The following is a 23849-nucleotide window of genomic DNA, read 5'->3' as shown; positions in this document are numbered from 1 at the left end:
ATCTTGCTTTTCCAACTAGGGTTGTAGCTTAGCTAGTAATAATTATATTTTTTTAATTACAATAATTTAAGAGTAAAAATGTTAAATTTTGATAACAAATATCAAATAAAATCCTCTTTGAACTTTTTATCAAATTCAAATTCCTTCTGGTGATCCATCAAATTAATATAAACTTGACTTTTCAGACGAAGATTGAAACGACTCAAGAGAGAGCTTGCTGTGGTTCAGTACACCGCAAACCCCTCTGCAACAGGTATGTTGGAAGTTATTGAACGTTTTGTTTTCTTTTATACTTTTACCCTAGTGACTTATCCCAAGTACAAACATCACTGTATTTTAATGTTGTGGTGAATCCTTGTAAAAGGTTTTTAAGTGTGTCCAAACCTCTTTTAAAAGTTTGTAAATATATTAACGACTTTGGTTTTGAATGATGGGTTTTCCAAAATGTGTCTTGAATAAATTGTTGTTTAGTTTTCGTAGTTGTATTAGTACTTCTCAAATGACAATCAAGTTTGATGAGAGTATTATCAAAATATGTAACATCTTTCTTTTGGTTAGTAATTGTGTATTTAAGGTGTGAGGCCGTAAGTTAGAAAATTTCCTTGTAGGCATTGTATAAAATGTTACAAATACAAAAGTTTTATTAAAGACTTGAAAGTATGCTCATTATTTTCAGGTTTTGATGTATAATTCTTTTACATTTTTAGAATCTATAGGTACTCCCCCTTAACAACGGGGCTAGGTTCCTACAACCCTATCATTAAACGAAATATTCATGAAACGATCTACCAAGCGTAGTTACATAATTTCAACAGAATCGCTGGTACGCTATGCCTAAAAACATCTCGACCTATTTAAAACATATATGCATATGAGCTTCTGTGTTTTCTTGAAAAAGTGGTAATTAGATATATTCAAATTATATGTATTGTACCTGTGTTGTAAATTTATTTTCACTAGGAGGCCAAGGCTGAAAAAAACCTGTCTTTTCTTCCCACAGTTGACTGTTGTTTTTGGTAAACAATATATGTTCACCAAATATTAAACTGTACTATACAAAACAGTATAGTATTGGTAACATATTTTAACTTTTTTTCTGGTATCAATTTCTTATTTTCATAAAATTACTACCGGTCCTTTCCTTTCAACGAGGATTTATACAGTTCGAGACCTGTACCCATTTTCTGTGGTATGGTAGGCTTAAAATATGTCATTCGATTTTGTCAGCATATTACAAGCTAATTTTACAAGTCTGGATGTCATATGTACAAAGAGAAGTTTGAATAATTTTGATATTTTTAAAGCCGTACTGTTCTGTCATTAATCGAGCTTGAATTTTAAAAAACCATTTACTGTTTATTTTTCTATTTGTTCTCAGCTGAACTCAGGTCACTATGAAGAATATTGCCTCTTATACTAACAGTTAATAAGAGTATCATTTAATATAATAATGACTAACTTTGCTGAGTAAAAAAAAAACATTGCATAGAGCACAAAGTTAATGCAGAACCATGTACGACAATTGGCAATAGTTTTTACGAACTAAAACCTAGCCACCTTAAGTGTGATACCAGCATTATTACTCTTAATACCCCGGCCACAAAGGAATAAGCATTCCTCTACATCTAACTCGCTGTCATTTTGGAAAATGGCTGCCACGGGCAACTGGAGGCAGTTAGCCCATGGCTCCCATCAAAATTTACTCAAAGTATATTGATTGACTTCCATGCCAAAATTGGTTCTTTTATCAAAAAATGGACAAAAGGTCAGCTTAGCTGCAGTACTAAATTGAAACATTGCATATGTACTGATTTGGTATGTTGTAGCCTAACACTGTTAAAAACTATTATGATTAGTTATTACTTTGACTTGACTAACGAGTACACTTGTGGTGACTGCAACTCGACCGTACTTCTGAGAGATCTTGTAAAATATGAAATACCAAATGTCATTGAGGCTTCCGTAATATGTTTTTTACTAACTGATTAACTGTACTATGTTAAAGGGGGAGTACCTGTAATTATATTGATTTGTCTCTAGATATATTGTTCTTTTGTTTTATTATTTATACAATATTTGTAGTTTTTGTAATCATAAATTTCTTTGTTGGGCTAATTAATTTGTAATGGTTCATGGTTATTAACTTTTTCCCCTTCTGTAGCTACGTATAATGAAAAATATGAATGATTTTATACTTGTTCTCGTACAAAACTTGATAAATTTTACTTATTTTTTTCGTTTGTATATCAGAGGTAGTATACTTTACAAATATTTTGTGTATCCTTGGGAGATTTTTTTTTAAATTTCAGGGAGAACTTAAGTAGTTGGTGAATGGAGATATGATTTATTTGTATTATATTTTTATTTATCTGGTGGATGAAACTTTATTTAATTTCAGCAGATTTGTCAAAAAGGTTTCAATTGAAGCGAGTGTGAGAGTATAAAAACTTACTAATAGTTTTATCATCATATATCTTCCTATACACGTTTTCATTCATAATTTTGATAATGGGGAATTATGAACTGGGGTTCAGTGTTTTCTTTTTAATTGTTGGTAGGAACTTTGTGAATGAAGAAAGAACGGTGGTTTAGTATATAAAGTAGATTTCTGGATTGGGCAAATTAATCAGTAGAAAAGTTTTTGTATATTCTCAGCACTGTAGTTTGTAAATCTGGGAAAAAATTCCCAAAAGGGTGTTATGAAAAGTAGATATAAAAATCCTTAATATATAGGATTTTCTCTTTTCAAACCTTTTAGACACTATTTGAATTTTCTTATGGTGGAATTACGTGTTGATAAATTGTGGTACCTATTTATAGATATCACGAAGACCTCTTCCTTCTTATATTATTTTATAATCTTTTTTTTATTTCCGAATACCTGTGATATCTAGAATCTCAATGCTAAGAAGAAATTTTTTACCATCCTTATTTATTGAAAGGTTTTTGTTTGAAAGTGAATAAGAAATACTGGGAAGCAAAATATGCAGAGGCTATCGTGGTATTTATAATGCTTAGCATAACTATGATAACCCACTGTACAGGGTATCAAGGTAGTTATATAAATGAAGGAATAAGAATCTTCCCTATACTGTAGTAGACTTATATTCAGTGTGTTCAAGATGAAAGGTATTAAATTGTATACTTCTCATTTTTTGGCAAATGGGGGAAGAAAGTAAATCCATGTAATAAAATACTAAGTCTGTTTAGAGTCGTATCACAGTGCAAATTGGTATAATTGGTAAAATTGAATTTTTATAAATTTTCATTCTAAAAACTTCCTTCATTTTTCTTGAATCTTGTATTTTCACATTCTTTTCATGGATTTACCATTAAGCCAAGTTTGATGTAAAGAACTAATCCTTCGGTTTAATTTTTGGTGTCGATGGTTTAAAGAATTTTTGGTTGAATTGTCTGAGTTTGGTTACTAACCGAAAGGAGAATAGAAGAGAACTAATCAAATGGTGAATGGAAGAAGGGTTTTTGCTGTAGTGTATTTAACTGATATGAACATACTCTGCAATGTTTAGAAAGTCTTCCCTCTGAAGATAATTGTAATGACATTAGTTGAGTTGTAAAGTGGAAGGTAATGGTATATTATTTGCCATAGATATGGCAGGCGTAAAGCATAATCCTTATCTTAAGTTTGTTTTACAGGTATTTCACATTTTAACTTGCGTAGCCTTGGTATCGTTACTAAATCATTACCAAATAATTTATACTGGTTGATATACTTTGGTAACAACTTGGGTAGTTACTTTGTTTCATTGATATTTTGAGGGTTTTTTTTTTCTTTTTTATGATTTGTAGCTCTCATCTTAAGAAGAAATTCTTAAACTTGATTGTCTTTTATATTTGTTATTTTCTCATGAAATGTTGCATTACTGTACTTTTATTATCATCATTGCCTGAATGAATTATGTAGGTAATCCCACATTGATAATGAAAATTTTAAAGGCAAGAATCAAGAATTTTTTTTTTTTTTTTCTTTTTAAGAGAAATTAACTAGAGCCGGAAGTATTTCCTGTTACAATAAACTACTGTACTAAATATTTTTTCTTGGAAATGGTAGTTAACAGTATTAAAGATCTATGAAATTTAATAACTCTATTTTATGAAAATATTTATTTTTTCAGTAATTAAGTTCCTTGTTCAATTATGGATATCATTAACGTTAAAGTCAGTGATTAATTATTCTAATTACATACTTTATTTCTGTAGGTATAATGAAATTGATAATTATATTGTTGCTTGTGTGATGTGTATTCCATTTTTACTCATCACATAGTTCAGGCAGTGACATTTTGGGTATGTATTGAAAATGTCCATATTTTTCTAATTGTGAATCCTGTGGTGTAAACGGCTGCTCGGTGATATTAGCAGAATTTTATTCCCTTTCTCTTTTCCTGCACGCTTACCAAATCTAGATCGACCCAAGAATATTGAAAACAAAGAGAACACTAAACTCCGGGCTACTAATAGACTGTCGCAAAAGTCTGGTGAGCTATCAATCTGGTGTTGTGTATTTTATTCATATACTTCTTGATGTTGAGTGTGTTATTGTGTGTTCATGAAGATGTTGTGATGATTGTTTTCCCCCATGTTATAAATTCCCTGTCTGCTTGTAGTAGGAAATTTGTATGCTAAATGCCTATTTTGAACATTGTATGGCTCCTTTCATTTTGTATTCCATTTTCAAAATATTTCACGTAGTTACAGTGTCCAATTTCAACTCTACTTATCCCAGCCGTAGAATACCATATCTTTTAGCTTGTCCCAGTAGATATTAAAATTTATGTAATGAAAATAAAAAGACAGGCATATGGTACAAATATTCAGTAACTGAAGTGTGCTACTGTTTATGTTACTACTTATGGCCTTATCATGACAACTGGTGAGTAGAATTTTTAGGAATGTATTTAAGTGTGTACAGCATTTTATGGGATAATTATAGCTGTATGAATCATTTAGATAAGGCATGATTGTTTTGGATGTGTTTGTATTCATAGGTGTGTGTGCATCCTCCTAAAAGGTTACACATTATGGTTAATTTTACAGTATTTTGATTTTTCCTTTTGGAAAATTAAGGGTGCTAATTTTTTGAAAATACAATGAATATAATGTATTATAATTTTTCATTGTTTTTTTTATTTATTTTATTTTATTTTTTATTTGTTTATTTATTTATTTATACCTTAGAAGGGCTTCAGTTCCTGATGTCCTCAGTATGTCTCAGACTTTCATAAAGTATGTACATCGGAGCTCGCTAACTCTCACATTGGAATTTGCAGTAGTATTAATAATTCTGTGAATTAATTGTTTCTTAGTACTTTAGTTTATTATTGAATTTATTTTGATTTGTGGTCTCCATTTAATTGGATTAAAATTTAAGTTTGTATAGGTTTGAAAGAACATACTGTGAATGTAAGCCCTTTTTTTTTGTTTAGTATCGTTGGTCTACCCTCTATCGGTGAATTGATAAAAGTTTTAAATGTGTGAGACTTGGGTTCAGCATAGTATGCACGGTCTGGCATTTGCATATTTCAATCCCAAATTAGTTAATGGAAAAATAATTTATAATCCAAATATTTTGGTATTTTTTATCAAACAGCCTTCCTAAGTATAACTGAAGTGGTGTTTTTGAAATTATATCAAAGTTTTCTTGCATGCAGATAACAAACCCCCATAAGAGACTTAGTTTATTGGGATACTACATTCTGGAAGATCTTGCCATTTGTATGAAAAATATGCGGGATTTGAAAGATTTGTTTGACACTTTCCATGTCTTAAATACCCTTATATGTCGAGTAATAGATCTTGAAATAAGTGGTTAGTAGATATCAGTTTTTCGGTAAGTTTACTTCATACAAGAAGTAGTCGGTATGAAGAATATGCAGGGTTTGAAAGGATGTGTTTGACTTTCCATGTTTTGAAATACCCTTATATGTCGAGTAATAGATCTTGAAATGAGTGGTTTGTAGATATTAGTTTTTCGGTAAGTTTACTTCATACAAGTAGTAGTCTGTATGAAAAATATGCAGGATTTGAAAGGATTTGTTTGACTTTCAATCTCTTGAAATATCCTTATAAGTTGAGTAATTGATCTTGTAGATATTAGTTTTTCAGTAAGTGTACTTTATACAAGTAGTCTTTACTTTCCTGTTAAGGTTGTTAGTGTGAATAGTAGTTTGTGTTGGTGTGTGATGGACGAAAGACTGTTCTCAAAGAAATTTTAGACTGCTATACTCACTGGTTGTCATTCAAAATTTAGATTTTCAATGAAAAATTTTCACTTTTGTCAGGCATTAGTAGATTTTGGTCCTATACTAATTAACTCATCACTTGGGAGAATTTCATGATTTTCCCAAATAGTATTTTCTTCACTCAATAAAAGTAAGATAGTCTTGTTTTATGCACCTCCTATTACTGTCCTAGCCTGTCAGTCATTGTCACCTCAACTAATCTTATGCAGTATTGATTCTTTATATTTTTATGTAGTTCTGATTTTCATATGAGGAAAACTCTTATATTAGATTATGATCTGCTCCACTAACACGTGGTTATCTTGGTTTTCTTTAAGGCCAAACTCCCGTAACTCCTGTAGCCAAAAGATGGAGTTCTGTGGCAGGTATTGCATTTTACTCATTTAAATAGTAATCTCTACCTTAAAAGTATTGTTAGTTTTGGACTGGTAAAAGAATTACTTTCCTGGAATGAACTGCATCAGGAAGAGTGATTTGATTGAATATATATTTTTTTTTTTTTTTTGGTGTACCTATGATCTTTCTTTCTAGTTGACTAGAATGTTGAAAAGTGTATGTAGTTAAAAAAGAATTATTTGATTTATATAAACATCATACATACACAGCTTCATGCTAGTTCAGAGAGCTTTGAAAATTCATCACCCTAGGTTATTCATCATTATGAGACCTTGGAATGATGAGCATGGAATCTTGATTTAATCAGTGCCTCTTGATGTGTGTATAGTTATACATAAATACATAGATACATACACACAGTTCCTATAAACCAAGAGCAGTATTGTACTCTTGTATCAAGCTAAGAACCTAGAAATAATGTTTCTCCATAACTTCCATGAACACTTTAGGTTTGGAATGGGTAATCAAGGTGTTAAATACATCATTTGTCGTAGAGAAGTGCTATTTTATAACATTGGTATCTATGATTGCACAGTTTAAATTGTCTGCCAAGTGAAAGGATGTTGAGATTTTGCTTTTAGAAATAAAGATCTTGAGCATATTGAATGTTGTAAACTTTAATATCGAACAGCATAATTGATTTATTAAAGGTTCTATTTTGTTTGCAATTAAATCTTCCAAAATATTAAATTAAAGAATGCTTACACATAGATCAAGTCCAGCTATGTAACGATAAAATATTAACCCTTTTACCCCTCAGGCTATTTGGAACTTTCCAACCCTTAACCCCCAGGGGTTATTTTTTATTCAAGCACATTTTGCAGTATATATTTTTCAAATTGCTCTAACAGCCTTAATTTTCGTCATAGAGAGGTCAGGTTGGTCTCATTCTCTTGGAAAAGGCCTGTAATTTCTCAAAAAATTATCAAAAAAATAAGAAAAAATTGTAAATAGCAGTTTTTTGCAAGGACGTACCGGTACGTCTATGGGGGTAAAGGGATGTGTTTTGTGAAACGTACCAGTACGTCTTTTGGTGGTAAAAGGGTTAATATACAGTTTTGTATGATATACAGCATGTATATAATCTAATATTTTGGGGAGAAGCAGGCAATTTACATACGTTGTAAAGTAAGATAATACAGTACATACCTGTAATATGCGTTAAAAATCTGAAGTAAAATCTTGGCAATCGGTTACTTCCAGATGTAGCCTTGGTATTAGCCTTAATATTAATGTTGAACATTAACAGTTGTCAGTTTATAGCAAGTTTCAGTTTTGAAGTTGATGAATAAACAGGGATTTTGTTGAAGTCATTTGTACTTGAGTCATGAAAGAAAAGTTGAATTACATAGATTAAATTTTCTACAAATCTGCTATGAATTTTAGCTTTTAAGTTATGTAAGCTCTGTATTGATCAGCCCAATCTCATACAATGTGGCTTTTATTTCCTGAAGTTCGTGAAGGTGAGTCTTAATAGGGTTTCTTTTAGAAAGATAATTGGCAGTTTTAGTGTGGGATAAATAACTTGTGGTACGTACTCTGCTGCAGACCAGATATACGTACTGAGCTTTAGAAATACTACTTAGAGCTGCCCTTACTATTAGTTCAGAGGCTGAAATAGTTTTGCCACTTCAGTTGTCTTCTTTTGCTGTCTTAAAATTAAGTTTCTTTGTGCTTCGTGACCACTTGGACAACAGATGGTTATTTTGAAGTGTAGATGCACTTTTATAAACTACAATGTCCCCTTTTATTGGCCTTATAGGCCTCAAAAGGAGGAAAGTACTAAATATGTGCTGTCAGATACGCTTTTTTTGTTTCGTGTAGTAGAAGCACGCCGACATTCTTGACTGCTATTTTCATGTTGATCGACTGGACAAACCAAGGAGTAAATCAAATGAGCTCGTTTTGTTTATCCATTTTACTTTCCGTTTATATGAAGCTGTCTTCTGCCCTTAGTTCATGTGGAAGTGCATTTAGCTGTGCACTCATGCTTGGCGTATACTGAAACCATTGAAATACTGCCGTGCAGTTTGCAAGATGGGGTAGTTTTCGCTTTGTGCATCTTGCATCAGCATGTCTGATTTTTTATATTCTGTGCTGAAGAATTTAAATGAAACCATGTGCATATATCTGCAAGTTTGGAAAGGCTAATGCACATTATTTGGTTGCGTTTTAACAGCAAGTTCATCACACTTGCTGTAATTTTTATCGTCTTGAATCTGCTGTATTGTGATGTAGCTAAAGTAAAGCTTTTGTAGATAGGGAATGAATTAGGCCACTAAATACAATATTGCATTTGGAAATGTATTATCTCCCTTTTTGTAAGCAGTATTTTGTTTGTGAAAGCCTCACAACTGACTTTTCCTGTTTAGAAAACTTAAAATAGTACTTAATTCAGAGGGCTTAGTGAAGTAGCATTAAAAATCAACTGAGACTTGCAAGGAATTATTCATATCTTTTGACACATGCATCACTTGTGTTCACTCCACAGTCATTCTTTGAATAATAATATCCCACTGCCTTTTGTCTAACAGAATAATGGTACTCATTTGCACAAGTCGCCTTAAACCTTGAGGTACTTCTCTGCCACGTGCATTTAAATTTTTTGTGTTGTCATTAACAGACTTCCATTGTAAAATTGTATATTATTTGTAAACTGGATCCTGTACTACATCCATATATGTGTTCTTTGTCTTATCGATGTTTGCAATAATGCATTCATGTAATGTACTTCCTCCTCCCAACCTTGCTAATCATTCAACTGCATACAGGCAACACAGAAAACTCAGGCAGATAATTGTTGGGTACCTTAATTGGCACGAGCAGAGGGGTTGTGTTATTCTTTTCTCAGTTAGACAGAAACTGCATTTTCCAGACATTTGAAGAATGCAATGTGGATTGTAAGAGAATGATGGGTTTATATACCAATGAAATAAAAAAAATTTAACATAAGATGCAGTTTTGGCTATTTGGTAATGTTTAGACCATAGAGTTGTATCCAGTTCTTTGCAGTACCATTCATTTAGATTAAAATTTGGTATAAAAATGGCCAGAAAACTATTAGATAAAAAATATTTAACTACTATACCTGATATAGTGGTGGAAGAGCTTATATCAGCTAGTGTCATGGTTACATTCTGTTCTATGAAAGGATGTGTTTAAGGCCATTCACATTTTATCTCAATTTTGGCAATTATCTTATTCACAAGAATGTATATTTGAGAATTTTTACAGCATATTATAATTTTAATATATGAATATAGTTTATAAAAATTTCATAGATTTAGTGTCATTTATGAAACTCATCATTATGCAAAATTAATTTGACATGTCTTCCTTTTTAAAGTTTTACTTCTGACCAAATTTTTCCTGTAACTAGTTTACCTTAAATTCCTAATTTAAAAACAAAATGTCAGATAGAGTAATGTGTTACATGATACATGTACGTTGATACTAAACACTTGATAAATTTTTGAAGACTGAAGGAGCTATCACTAAACTAGGACAAAGTGAACCCACTGTTTCATGTAATTAAAATGCACAGTCGGTAGAAGGTGATAAGCCATGTACTGCCCTAATTTGTTGAATGTACTGTACAATACTAACTCTTACATCCTATAAATTGAGCTGTGCAGAGGTAGTTTTGAGAATTTCCATTGTTCCATTTCACTGATGTGATTTTGTTTTTTAATAAATGGAACCTTGCATTTTCAGATCAACACCATTTCGACAATCCCGTATATGCGTATCAGTCTGTTAGCAAGTCGCAACCAAACTTGTTGGAAAATGGCAACTTGAATAATGGTGTGACAATAAAAAATAATTTATCCATAAAAGATGACAAAAATCGAGAGTGGGAGAAATTGGGTACTTTCACCTTCGATGATGATGCTAGTAGTCTAGGTGAGTAAATATTTGTGTTGTCATTTTCTTGGTATTAGTAAGAGACAGTCAAACTTATTGATGTATCATGACCATTATTTTTCTTTTAATTTTGAGATGGTTAGCCTTTATGAGAATTATTTTTGTAAGTATTTTAATTCTAGATTATTTTCTATGAACCTCCCCTGATGTTCCTATTGCTGTCTTTCTGGAAGGTTGGTTTATTGACATTTACCCCTTGAATTAAAGATGTCTGAACTTTCCTTTCAATAGACATTACTCTAGAGGTAAATGGGAAGAAACAAAGCTAGGAAGAGCCAGAGGCTCGTCTTTAACGTATCTTTTTCACATCGGTTTGACATACTGTCCTCCAGATTAAAGGTTAAGGGGCCAGGTTTCAGTTCCAGTATCATCTGAAGAGACTCGCACCAGAATGTCAGCCGAGCAAAAAAAAAAAAACCCCCCCCCACTGTGGTGCTTGTCCCAGCAGTAACCTCCCAAGTAAACAGCTAAGACTCACGGTCCCAGTATGATATCGATCTGCTGTCAACTCTGCGTTTCAATTGCTAAGCTTCTAGCAATATTTACAATTCTTCAGGACTAGAAGCCACAGATGGTAGGGAATACCATGGCATACTATGATGGCATTAGCGTACTTCCAGAACCAAGGGGTACAAGGTCACCCTCCCTGTACCAGATAGTGTAGGTGCTGTTAACTTGGATAAATTTGAGGGGAATAAGCCATCTTCCTCAAGTTATTCTGCAACGATCGAACTTCTTAGCAAATTAGCGAAATAGAAAGTCGGGTTCTACCAAACAAATGGTCTTTACATCTGTAAGTGCACCTAAAAATTTGGAATTGTTGGGGTTTCCTGAATGTAGATAAACTTAAAATGCTACCTAAAAGAAGGATGCAGGTGTTTTGTTCAACTGTTGTGGATACCTTAGTTCGCAAGGTAGATGCTTTGTTTCTAGACTAGTCAATTCTAGATCTTTACACATTTCCACCATTTGTCATAATTCAGCAGGTGATTAACAAGTTCAGGATGTCTTTAAACTGAATGATGACTCAACCCTTTTTACCCCCCGGGTATTTGGAAATTTCCAACCCTTAACCCCCAGGGTTTTTTTTTTTTTCAAGCACATTTTGCAGTATATATTTTTAAAATTGCTCTAACTGCCTTAATTTTTGTCATAGAGAGGTCAGGTTGGTCTCATTCTCTTGGGAAATGCCTGAAGTTTCTCAAAAAATTATTAAAAATATGCAAAAAAAAAAAAATTTAAATAGCAGTTTTTTGCAAGGACGTACCGGTACGTCCATGGGGTAAAGGGATGAGTTTTGTGAAACATACCAGTACGTCCTTTGGGGGTAAAAGGGTTAATAACCCTGTTGTGGCTACAAAGGGAATGGTTCACAGTCACATGTCTATGGCCTCTGTAGTCAGAGTGCCAGAAGTTTGGTGTACAAAACCAAACTGCTCAGACAACCAATTTCAAAAGTTAATTCATCCAAGCCCATCTGTAGCCTACTACATCTAACCACATGGAGACTATCTGCCGTTATAAGAAACAAAGGGTTAACACAGCCTTTTAAAGTTTCTTTCATAGGTTCTGAAATAAATTTTAACAATCTGTATCAAAGGCAGTGGAATGTTTTTGATTGATGTATATCTAGGAATGTATCAATGATAATCAAGTTTAGATAATTTTGTTGAATTTTGATGATTTTATGCTTTTTGTAAGAAAAGGAATTCTTCAATTTCTGCCATCACAGGAAATAGCCATGCTTAATTCTTTACTAAAAAAAATGGGATTAGATATTTCCATTTTAGGTATCATAGCAGATGAGTTTTGGGCGTTTGGTATTGAATGTCCTCCAGTAGTCAGTCCAATTTTTTTGGAATTCGGATGTGGTTGTAGTGTTTAAAAGGGTTGACATTTGAATCGTTGGAAATCTTTCACTTAAAGATCTTCACAACTAAAATACTTTTCCTATTAACATTTGCTTCTGATAACTGCATAAGTGAACTACAGGCACTATCATTTAAGGTGTTGATTTTGGGGAGCATAAGATTATTTTATCTTTGCAATCCTTCACAAAAAATATTGTATGACTAAGTTTTCTGCAATTTTGCAAATCCACTTTTTGGAAATGGATGAAAGTATTTTGTCAGAATGTAGGTTTTGTTGTCTAGTAAGAGACATTCAGTATTATTTGTACATGAACATTGACAGGAAAGGTAGTGTCCCTACCTTGTTTTGTGGGATTAGTTCTAAATTATCTTGTCCAAAATGCAGTGTCATTTGTAGTTAAAAGTTTGTTCACAAGCTTTGAAGGTTAAGATTCATGATGCTTAAAGTGCAACAACATTTTTCTAATTTTAACAGAAATTTTTCTTTAGAAAGAGTTTTGGTGCCAGCTCAATGTCGTAACCAAGTTTGTTTTCACTGATCCTTTTCATAAAGAATCCTGGTTTGTTAACCGAGATTTCTGGTGTGTAGGTCCTATAGTGGTTCGTTGGCAATGTGGTCAAATTATTTTTTTGTTTTTCAATTTTCTAATTAATGAAAAATCCAGTTTTAATAAAATGGTGTTTGGGTTCTATAGATTTGTAATTAGAAATAAAATTTCACTTGGAGGAACAATTTAGTCCCATCTTTCAAAGTATTTGAGTAGAATTTTAATTATTGTATACTATAATTCTATAAATGGCCTATCTCTTTCATTGGTGTCCCACCTCCATTAGTGTGTGGTATTTAGCAATATGAACACCAGGGGAGTTTTATGGAAATTGTAAGTTTTGATAAAATTCGTTATTTCTATGCTTAACTTTTGTTCATAGATATGTCCACCCTCCTTCCCACTGACTTGTGGTGTCAAGAGGATAGGAAATACTGTAGTTTCAACTTGGAGAGTAAAATGATGGAGTTTGGCTCTTTATAGCTTCGTTTCTCGTCATTTATCGCTAGAGTGCCTCGATACTTTACTAAAGGCATGTGTGTATTGAAAGGAAAGAAAAGGGATTTTTGTTTTATTAGGGGTAAATGTCAATAATTCAAGCTTCCAGAGAAGCAGTGTTAACATCAGGCGAGTATAGAAATAACAATTTTAATGCTGAAATTCTATATCTTGGTTGCCAATTTTGTTGTAAAATCTGTAGGTTAAAACTCATGTTTCTGTTGAAAACAAACCAGAAATAGTTACTTATCTTTGCCTGAGATTATCACGAGAGAAATATTATGGACTTGAGATTCCATAAAGGATTTATGTCTGTTGCCTGTAAAACTCACTGTGATTTATGTCATTTGATAACGCTTAAAATAACCAGAATACAATTGATTTATTGTGACCAATTTATTCTGTTTTTTCAGGTGCTGTTGGTGGACATTACGATGTTCCATCGACCCTACAGAGGCAAGCAGCACGTGTCAAAGCCTTAGAGGCAGATGCCACTAATCCCAATTTAAATATTTATCATTCTATTGAGAGCCTTAAAGACAACAGGCTCGTAGAACACGTTTACGACGAAATAAAACAAAGACCGCCTCCACCCAAAGACCCTGGTAAGTGCATTTATTCTGTTGAAAGTTATTCATCTCAGAATAACAGTAATTCTGTAAAAATGACTTCTTACTTTGTTAGAGAAAAGTGGTTGAGATGAAATTATATTGAGGTATTGTATTGAGTTATCTTGTTAGATAATGTTAGAGGCTGTGATAAACCTTGTACAATTTCTCCCTTTTGTAAAATTTGGTCCCTTGAATTTTAAGTGCAGTTTTGTATTTTGAGCCCAGTGACCCAGTAGCTATTGTGAGCCCCTTTTACTTGTTAACCCCCCAGTTAATTGTCATTTTTTACATGCTCATAGATTAGGATTCCTGAATTCGACAATCGGAGGATACAGTATATGTATTTTCTCAGATTTGTGGTCACACAAAGCACGTCTCCTTGTACAGTATTTACACGTGTATACTTTAGCTCTGTTTGTACTGTTAGGTTTTCTTTCCATTGCAATCTTTCCATAATTACCCATCTCATTTAGAGATAATTATAACTAATTTACTGTCTAGGTATCACTGGAGGGATTCTAAATTACTTTTGATACAAAATTATACTTCAGTCTTGCCTTAAGTTTATTGAAACTAAAAAATATAAGAATAGTGCCTTTATTCTCAAATACTTAGCTTATATCTATATTATGATCAGAAGTTTCATCCTCAGTTCAAAATTCAACGCATAATTTTATAAGACCTTAACTACTGTATCATAGTTATTCCTTAAATTCAAGATTGTAGATAAATGTGTTTGAACTGAAGAGGAAGCTAGTAATTTCATTGAACTTTTTAAAACTGCCAACTACTAGCCATTGCCATTAGTTGGTATTTTTAGAATGTCCTTTGTGAGGTGTAATATTCCCATATGTATTTTTCTCAAGGCTTGGAAGCTTAGAGGATCAATCTAAAGGTACGAGAATATTACACCTTTACACCTTTCCTTATATACACCTTCTCACATGACAAATTTCCCCTTTAATCACCCAACCTATGACCCTTATCCTTTTTGTGGATGGCACTACATTGTCAAACTCCAGTTTATTTTTTTCTCTCATTTCTTACTCTTGGGTCATTCACTTTTTATGAAGGTTTTATCATTTAATCCTTGATGATATATTTTATCTTCATTTCCTTTTTTTTTTTCATAAAAACTTGTACCATGGTATTTGGATAGTTTGGTTTGCCTACTCTTCACATGCGATTTAGGTCTTGGCAAAAGTACTGCTTTCAGTTTTGCGGCTGTAATCTTTACATTAGAGGAATGCGGGCAGTGGTGAAAGTTGATTGTAATGGATATGCGGAATTTGTATTTGCTGTAAATATATAAAAGATTAAGGTTATTTTGGGTCCTAAGTAAATATTTTATCAGAATTCTGCCTTGTATCGATTTAATGATAGCAGAAAATCATGTTGTGGTAGGTACGGTTATTGTGCGTTGATGCCCCCATATTTTTTATTTAACAATTACTGGAAATTAGGCTATGCTGTTAGATTACAGTATTTGGTGTCAAACTTTTATTTATATAATTTCTAATGATTCAAATTTTGTTAAGCTTTGTTCTTGGGGTCTATTTTTGTTAATATTTCTATATATGGTTGCTAGCAATCTCAAAGTATGAAGTTTTGTTTTCTTATTCACTGGTGCTTTCTGTCTCAAACATGTAAATTTTCTAGTCTTTTGAGGAGCTGAAGATAATGGGAAAGTATTCAGTGAACATTGTCAGCGTCAGAAAATTAGCGAAGATCTTAGTTTCTTGTACATTTTACCGTTATACCTTTTTTCTTTTTTCTTTTTTTTTCAAAATATGTACTGACAACTTGTGACATCTTACAACTCCACTGACCCTCTTGACTAAAGTGGTTCTTTGAAATTTGGTTCATCAGCTTTTAACAGTATAATCTGGGTTGTTTTATTGAGATCATTCTTCTGAGATTATTCAGATTGTACCGATAGGCAGATGATTACCGGTTTTGTTTCATGATCCACAGTCCTTGAACCTCGTCTATCCATCATGAGTGTGGTTGCTCTCAAATGACTGTATTGTGGAAGTGAAGGAAGTTTGCATTGATTTCTGTTTGATAAAGCTTGAAGGTAATCATGGTTATGCTAAATGTATTCATTGGTACCCATTGATACAGTCAGAAAGCATGATTGATTGCTAAACCACAACCTTTGCCATGTTTACACTTAAAACATTCAGTATACAGATTAGCTTTTCAATACAGTATACAGATTAACTTTTCACAGAGTACCAGAAACATTAACTAAAAAATTCTCATTGAACTTTAGTATACCAAATGGGATCAGTTTCTTTTGAGTTGTTGCTCTAACTAATCTGTATTTACAGTAGTTTTGTTAAGAAATTGGATGAAATGTACAATCTGAAACGTTAAAATCGCTCCCAGATTAATAAAATGAATGCAAAAACTCTATTGAGACAGCATCTGAAACGTTAAAATCGCTTCCAGATGAATAAAATTAAGGCAAAAAATCTGTTGAGACAGCATCTGAAACGTTGAAATCTCTTCCAGATGAATGAAATGAATGCACAATATTGGCTTTGGTACTGATACTAAGTCTTTTCTTTGAAAGCATTTGATTTACTTTTCATCCTATTGTCCTACCAAAGTGTTCATTTATCAGGATTTTGCCATTCAAAAGAACTGGTCCCGTTAAATAACAGAATGAAGATAATGCACGGTGCTTGTGTTAAGCCTTAGAGTTACGAATGAAGCGTGTTTTTTCAGTAGATTTTATAACCTTGTGACATAGGTTTTTCAGCTTCGTTCAGAATCTTGATATTTGTCAGGGGAACATGATGAGTGTTTTTGAATTTTCCCCACTTAATAATAGAGTACTAAAAAATGAGTGAGCTTCTGTTGGTCTTTATTTTTCTCATCAAGCAACCATCATTCTTGGGATTAGTGTTTTGACAAAGTTAAATTCTCAAATGAATTTTGGGAAACTTGATTGATATTTATGCTATAAATTATACTTTCGTAAATGTTCATTACGTGATTTAATCGTATTGAAGTTGTGGTTTATTACATGGCAATTGGATCCCTGTATTTTTCCAACTGGAGGTCAACACACTAACTCAAGGATTAGCCATCACTTAGAAGTTCTCCTCATAATTATTTTGATCTTCGATAACTTTATCTCTATTTTAAATTGATAAATTTTCCACCTCTATTTTCCTTTACATAGTGCATTTGGAATAGAATTAGTTTTTTTGATAGTAAACCAATATTGATCTCATTCAGAATAGGTTTTTTATCTCTAGAGAAGGAGAGATAAATTTGACTTGAATTGACCATAGTGTACTGTAATTTTTTTACTAATATATCTTGTCATAACAAATGTTGATGGGACGGTTTGCTTTTCTAGTGATGGCTAAGATTTCTTATTGCTGTATGTTATTAAAAGTGGTCTCATCAATTCTGCTCATTACATATGTAGGTGATGATATGTGCTATTATTTACAGCAGCAGAAGAAAATCATTCTTCAGCATTGAACATTTCTCAGTGTAATTATTTGTAGCCTATTCTAAGCCAAATATGCGTATGTTTTGTTGAAGGTTTATATTGTTTTGATTAGTGTAATGAGCAGTTTTATGATACATTGCTTGTCCACTGTGTCTTGTGTTTTGTTAACAATTACCCTTTGAGTTACAGTAATTGTAATTTGCTCATCTTCTTTCTTTTTCTTCTTTTCTCATTCTTTACCCTCTGCACTGGCCTCATCCCGGTATTTACTGCTCTTTGAGCAGTTTTTACAATATTCAGAAGAAGTGGTTCGTGTAAACTTGGCGCATATTAATTGGCGCTATATCTTAGTCAAGACTTTCGCAAATCTCCGTTCCTGTGTTCGGGTAATTGGTTTGAACAAATTTTTCATCTCTTTATGTTGCTAGTGAACAATTCTATATATGGTGTAGAATTTAGTTTATTGTTCATTTCTCTCATACAGTAAAAGGAAAACCAGCTTTGGTTGATAAATATATTCTAGCCAGTTTTATATGGGCTTTCTCATATCTGTAAGAGCACGGTTCTGCTTCTTTTTAGGCTGCATCATTTATTCATATGCATGATTTGTCAAATTAATGTTACAAATATTTTAGAAAATTTTTGTACGTTACTTGAATTTTGCGCATTATTACGTCATGTGGATACAGATAGCTTTTTTAGAAACCCAAAAGTATACATATCTTATATTTCAACAAGCTCTTTTTCTAATTTTATAGTTTTGCACTGCCACAAGTATAGATTTTACGTGTGATGTTTGCTTAAGTAAGTTTGCTTACCAAGCTTGGCTAAGTACTTGAATTTACAATTAGTTTAACTTACTTTTGTAAGTTTTTAAAATTTCTAAAGAGCGCAAAAAATATCTTGATGGAAAATATCTCGTAAATTATCTATGTGTATTTGCCCAGTATTTTGTCTGCTTATGAATATTGTATTCACAATAGGTATTCAGTAGTGGTATATTTAATTAAACACTAAAAATTATCTATGCAACAACATAGTAAGCATGGTAGTACTTATCACTATTATAACGAACATGTTTTACAAAAGGCTTGCATTTTACAAAGATGAAAACTATAAATACTACAAACTTTAGTTTCTTATTACTAAAGTAGGAAACTAAATTTTTTTCCATTTTCTTAATACAGATTTATGTTCATAAAAAGCACTGATATTAATGGTATGGTATTGATGATTTTAGTAAACAACGCAGAAAGTAGAAATTATGATGTGGTACAAGGCCCTTGTGTAGGACTTTGACATGGTTTTAATTAATCTTGATCAAAAACTGAATTTTGATAAGAGAATTTATTATTTCCATACTCCACTGATGTTCATAATACTTCTCTCTTGAAGCCTGGTTTTATATGGGTGTATACCCTTTCAAAAGACTTAGGCCTCTAGTACAGTGATAAGATTATCTGGCAGTTTATGGGAATAACCTTGACTTGGGCATCCTGCATCCATTTTGTTTTTTCAGTCTCAAAGTCAAAAATGAATCCTTATCCTTTTTATACTGGGAAGAGGGAGTGTCAAATAAAGTACTGTATATGAACATCGGGTGAGCATGAAAATAACGGATTTTAATCATAAGATTTCTTATTACTTTACTCACCTGATGTTCATGTTGCTTCTTCTCCAAGAGCATGGTTTAATCGACACTTATCCATGAAAATTTTAAAGTTTTAAGATTTTTATAATGTCTTGTGTTCTTGCTTCAATAAATACATGTCCTTAACAAAGGAATGGAACTTTCTAGTAGAATTGTTAAGAAGTCCAGAACTGCTATGTCAGATACTCTCTTCAGTTTCGAAGTTGAAATTATCCCTCCTCTTGATACCCCAAGTCTGTGGGGAGGAGGGTCAGTATGTATGTGAACATCTAGTAAGTATAGAAAAAATAATTTTTGATTATTAAAATCCTGTTTATTTCTATCAACTTTCCCTGATGTTCATATTGCTGACTCCCACACACTGTTGGAGAGAGAGAGAAGGATAGAATTAAGTATAAGTAATGCAATAAGGTTAGGATTACTAAACTTGTCTTGATTACTCTGACAGTTTAAACTACGGCTTGAAATATGTTACTCCAAATTGTCTAATAAAGAAATTTTAAATAACTTAGTATAGATTACATTATCTTTAAATGTTTACTTTTATTGTATCTGATATTTCTGATCAATTCTAAATTGAATATTAAATGCAACCCCATATTCATAGGTAAGAGAGTAATAGATTAACTTAATTCAAAATAGCTTAGACAACTCCCCTGCAGCTACAATGGGCTTAAAACCTAGGGGTCTTCATAAGTAAGACTGAAAAGACAAAAGTGCTGTGGTGTACCCAAGGCCAAGGTTATTGACATTAATGGTCAGATTATCTCGATACTGTATTATGTACAAGATGCCTAAGCCTAGTGAAAAGATATAAAGTAGGAAATGTCTAGTTTCAGGGTAAACTTTGTCAATATAGAACCAGGCTTCATTAGAGAATCTTTATGAACATCTGGGTAGTTTCATAAGAATAGTTTCACAAGTATGCATATAGGTATAAGGTTTAAACCAGGAGCATCATGACCTGTATTATTGTAACCAAGGTCTTGAGAATGCTAGGGATGTAACAATTACATTGTGTATCATCAGTGAGTTAAAGGTGTCATTGGTCGGTTTCGATAGTACAGTATGGTACATTCCAATGAAAGTTATTGTAATTTTTAAGAATATATACTTTATATGATACTGATCAAATATGAATCATTTATTTCTGGCGTTCGAGTACTGAAGAGAAATCCCCTATAACTATGAAACTACAAATTTTTTTGTAATACTAAGTAATCACATCAAATGCCAAGCCCAGTATAGGAGAGGACTTCAATTTTTTTCGTTTCAAGTAAACTTTGAATAATATCAGTGCTTGAAGTTTAGATGCAAGTATTCACAGTATCTGGGTTATTGAATTATTTTATCGGTGTCTGTTTCTAATCTTAGGGTTTATGCACTTTTAGCGCTCTATATGTGAGTTTATTCTGCTTTCTTCACAAGTGGTATTTTCAGATATGTAATTCAATGTATGCTTGATTTGAAGTGCTTGAAATATTTCTACATGGCGATGTTTCAGTCAGCCCATTTTGGTTTGTGTTTTCTCTTGTGATTATGCTGTTGTGTAAGTGTTGTTTTTCGAATTTCTTCAAACATTTTTTCTTGAAATACAGAGTACTTTAGTTCTACAGCTCCTTTAGCTATAATTTCCAATTACACATCAGTGACCACTGATGTCATGATGCCAGATAATTACAACAATAATATCCTATTACAGAGTATTAGTTTTTTATCATTCCCTATTTCAGAATACAGATATCCATCTAAATTTACTTGGTAAGATCACCAGACCCACATGAATTAGACAATCTGCTTTTTTCATTAAGAATGGGGCCTACAGTATTCCAGTTCTTATGCTAGGCAAGGCTAAACCACTTCCAATTGGTGGTTTGGTGCGTTATGGTTCCAGGAAATTTTAATCTGAATATATCTATGTTCATACTACTATGGTGATAGTTTGTGCAGGTATCAGCGACAAATATATAAAGCACCACCTAATGTCAATACAATCCACATACTGTAGTGATTTTCATTATGTACACTATGGGGTATGGTTAAAATTACAATTAATAAATCCTGTAGTCCCACCAGCACTAAGTAAATATTCATTTTTTTTTTTTTTTTGTATAGGCATATTCTTTATGAAGGTCTAAACTGTTCAAGTTAGCTAAGTTAGCTATAGTTTGCAGTACTGTACTGTATTAGGAAAAGATGTATGGTGTATTATGTTAATAAGGGTGTTAGTCATATGAAATTAATCTTATAAAATTCAAAATAATTTTAAGAATACTTCATCTGAAATTGACGTTAATCTAGATAGAATAGGATACGGGATTCCATATTAAGCAAGTGCTAGATGTTCCTTAGCACATATGTACATTTAAGTAGCCCAAGCTATGTATAGGTTATAATCTAGAATTCTGGTTCTCTTGCTTAATGATTAGATTAGATTTTGTATACTTAACCACTAGAGTTTTTATACTTAACCCTCCTTATAACGAATTCAATGATAATGCTGTAAAATAACTTGAGTACGATTGAAATAACGGCATTGATAATAGACGGTTGTATATAGAGTGGGGACTATACAGTATAAGTAATTTTTAGATTTTAAAAATTTTCAGCAATGATGTTTATGTAGTATGTTACATGAAACTTCCTAAATTTTTTGCATACTATACTACATACAATATTGCTGTAAATTTTGTAAAATATCTTTTAATAGTTTTAGATATCTAATCTATGGTCACAAGACTTAATGCTTCTGTACCTGTTTTGCCTAATCTTAACTCTTGTTTACACTTTGATAGGGGTTTTAATGACTTTAAAAAACTTTTAACACATCAAAAAAGGGTTTTGTATAATATTTGATTTCAATAGATTGGTAGGGATGTACTGTTTATATTGTGCATTTATGACCAATTAAAACATAAGTATTGTCGAACTACAAGCATACATGGTATTGTTCTTTTTCCAGTTATGTAGATGACTAGATTTTTTTTTTTTTTTTTTTTTTTTTTTTTTTTTCCCTAAACAAATACCAAATCTGAGAATGAAAAAGCCCATAAACATGGAATTTACTTTTATCTTCATCAAAAGTTCTTAAATGTTTATTCATTGTTTTTTTACCATAAGTACACTGTATACATCAGTTGACAAGTGCTGTTTTCTGCTAAGGATTATTCCAGTTTTGTTTTCTTCTATAGCACTTCCAATTTGCATGTTCAGTCCTTACGGCAAGGTACTGTGCTTCAGGTTTATCCATTTGCTGTTTTCTACATCAAATTCAATTTTAATTAATCTACTCATGACATCAGTGTTGATAATTATTTTTTTTACTGGCAAGTTCCTGTATGTTTTAATAATTTTAATTATAATGTTTTGTAAACAACTTCCCTAATTTTTAATGAGTTGCTTGTTTATGCAGTTGTTGAGTTTTTGCAAGCTTAACTTTTAACAGCTTTCCCACTCTTGAAATATAACTACTGTCTTGGAAATGATTTGGGTAATACTGACCATTGCTGTGCAAGACATTGGTTTATCTAGATAGGCTAGAATGCATTGGAATAATGAGTACTGTATGTAGTTATAAGGTGTAGAAAAATGACATATAGAAGATGAAAGGACAAAGTAGAAATTAGTCTATAAGTCCCCAACATACACATGAGATGTGGTCCAAGAGTATGTTCTTGCGTTGAAAATTTCCCAAGTCTCGTAAACCTAGGCATCCAGCTCATAATGTCCAACCCTCACTCCATCTTTTCAGTTAGCTGATCTTGTCAAGAATAGTAAGCTAGCTTAACGTGCATCAAGAATTCTACAGCTAGTTCTTCTTAAAGAAATTCTTTTAAAGGAACTTAGTTAAATTGTATTCTGTGGTGTACTTATTCAAAACCCTTCTTTCATATTAAACACTCAGGACCTTATCTTTGTAAGCTGTTACCAACGGGATGTACTAAGTTACCAAACCCCGTAACATCTGTCAATTGCATTTAGTTAAAGGTAGAAATGATTCAGTGCATGCAGTGTGCAAGTGCTGCTCTTAATATCTGGCACAGCTGCTAGGGTAGGAAAGTCCTCGGTTTTATTCTTTCTTGATGTTAGAAATTAATGGTAAAGGGCTGGGTTTTTTCTTTTGACTGATCCCTATTTGAGTACAGGAAATGAGTGTTTGCTGATATATTGGGAAAAGAATTATACGCACCATCACATTCTTCCACAATATTTATGTAATTCTCAGATACTTGTAATAATTTTTGATATTTTGTTCCAATGCAAAGATAACTGTAAAATTAGATGAGTTTTGACAGTGTTATGTTTGTGAACTGGTATCCTTTAGCAGGTAAACAGACCCTAATCTCCAATAGATAGAGATTGAATGGTAATTGAAACTCCTAGGTTCTACTCTCATTATGTCGCAAATGTGTCTACTTTGGCACTTTAAAGTTACCTAAATTATTTTAATCAGCAAGCCAAGAACTAAAGTCAGTATTTTGGTAACCTCACCACAATACACATCTACTACTGTGATTTAAAGGTCACTACATATTTACAGAAATATTTTTAAGATTTATTTTAATACAGTATCTTTCAACTGATTTTGAGGTAAAACCACTAAAATAGTATTGAG

At 32.3% G+C, this 23849-nt stretch overlaps 1 protein-coding gene across 7 annotated transcripts in view; it reads left to right on the top strand.

Annotated features, from left to right (window-relative positions):
• LOC137638547 (protein draper-like) overlaps nucleotides 1-23849 on the top strand; it is a 56545-nt gene that overhangs the window by 27288 nt on the left and 5408 nt on the right. For 3 of the 7 annotated variants that reach the window (XM_068370686.1, XM_068370689.1, XM_068370691.1), the window contains 5 exons: nucleotides 186-253; nucleotides 4428-4499; nucleotides 6581-6628; nucleotides 10374-10562; nucleotides 13914-14105. In XM_068370686.1, the coding sequence (XP_068226787.1) occupies nucleotides 186-253; nucleotides 4428-4499; nucleotides 6581-6628; nucleotides 10374-10562; nucleotides 13914-14105 (569 nt within the window). Of the gene's footprint in view, nucleotides 1-185; nucleotides 254-4427; nucleotides 4500-6580; nucleotides 6629-10373; nucleotides 10563-13913; nucleotides 14106-17867; nucleotides 17970-23849 lie in introns of all 7 variants that reach the window. The other 4 variants (XR_011044154.1, XM_068370688.1, XM_068370687.1 and 1 more) reach the window with 4 other exon arrangements.

Source organism: Palaemon carinicauda, chromosome 3 (genome assembly GCF_036898095.1).
Source record: "Palaemon carinicauda isolate YSFRI2023 chromosome 3, ASM3689809v2, whole genome shotgun sequence".
In the NCBI taxonomy this organism is placed as follows: Eukaryota; Metazoa; Arthropoda; class Malacostraca; order Decapoda; family Palaemonidae; genus Palaemon; species Palaemon carinicauda.
Note: the sequence above shows the minus strand (reverse complement) of the source record. Positions and strands in the feature narration are given on the sequence as shown.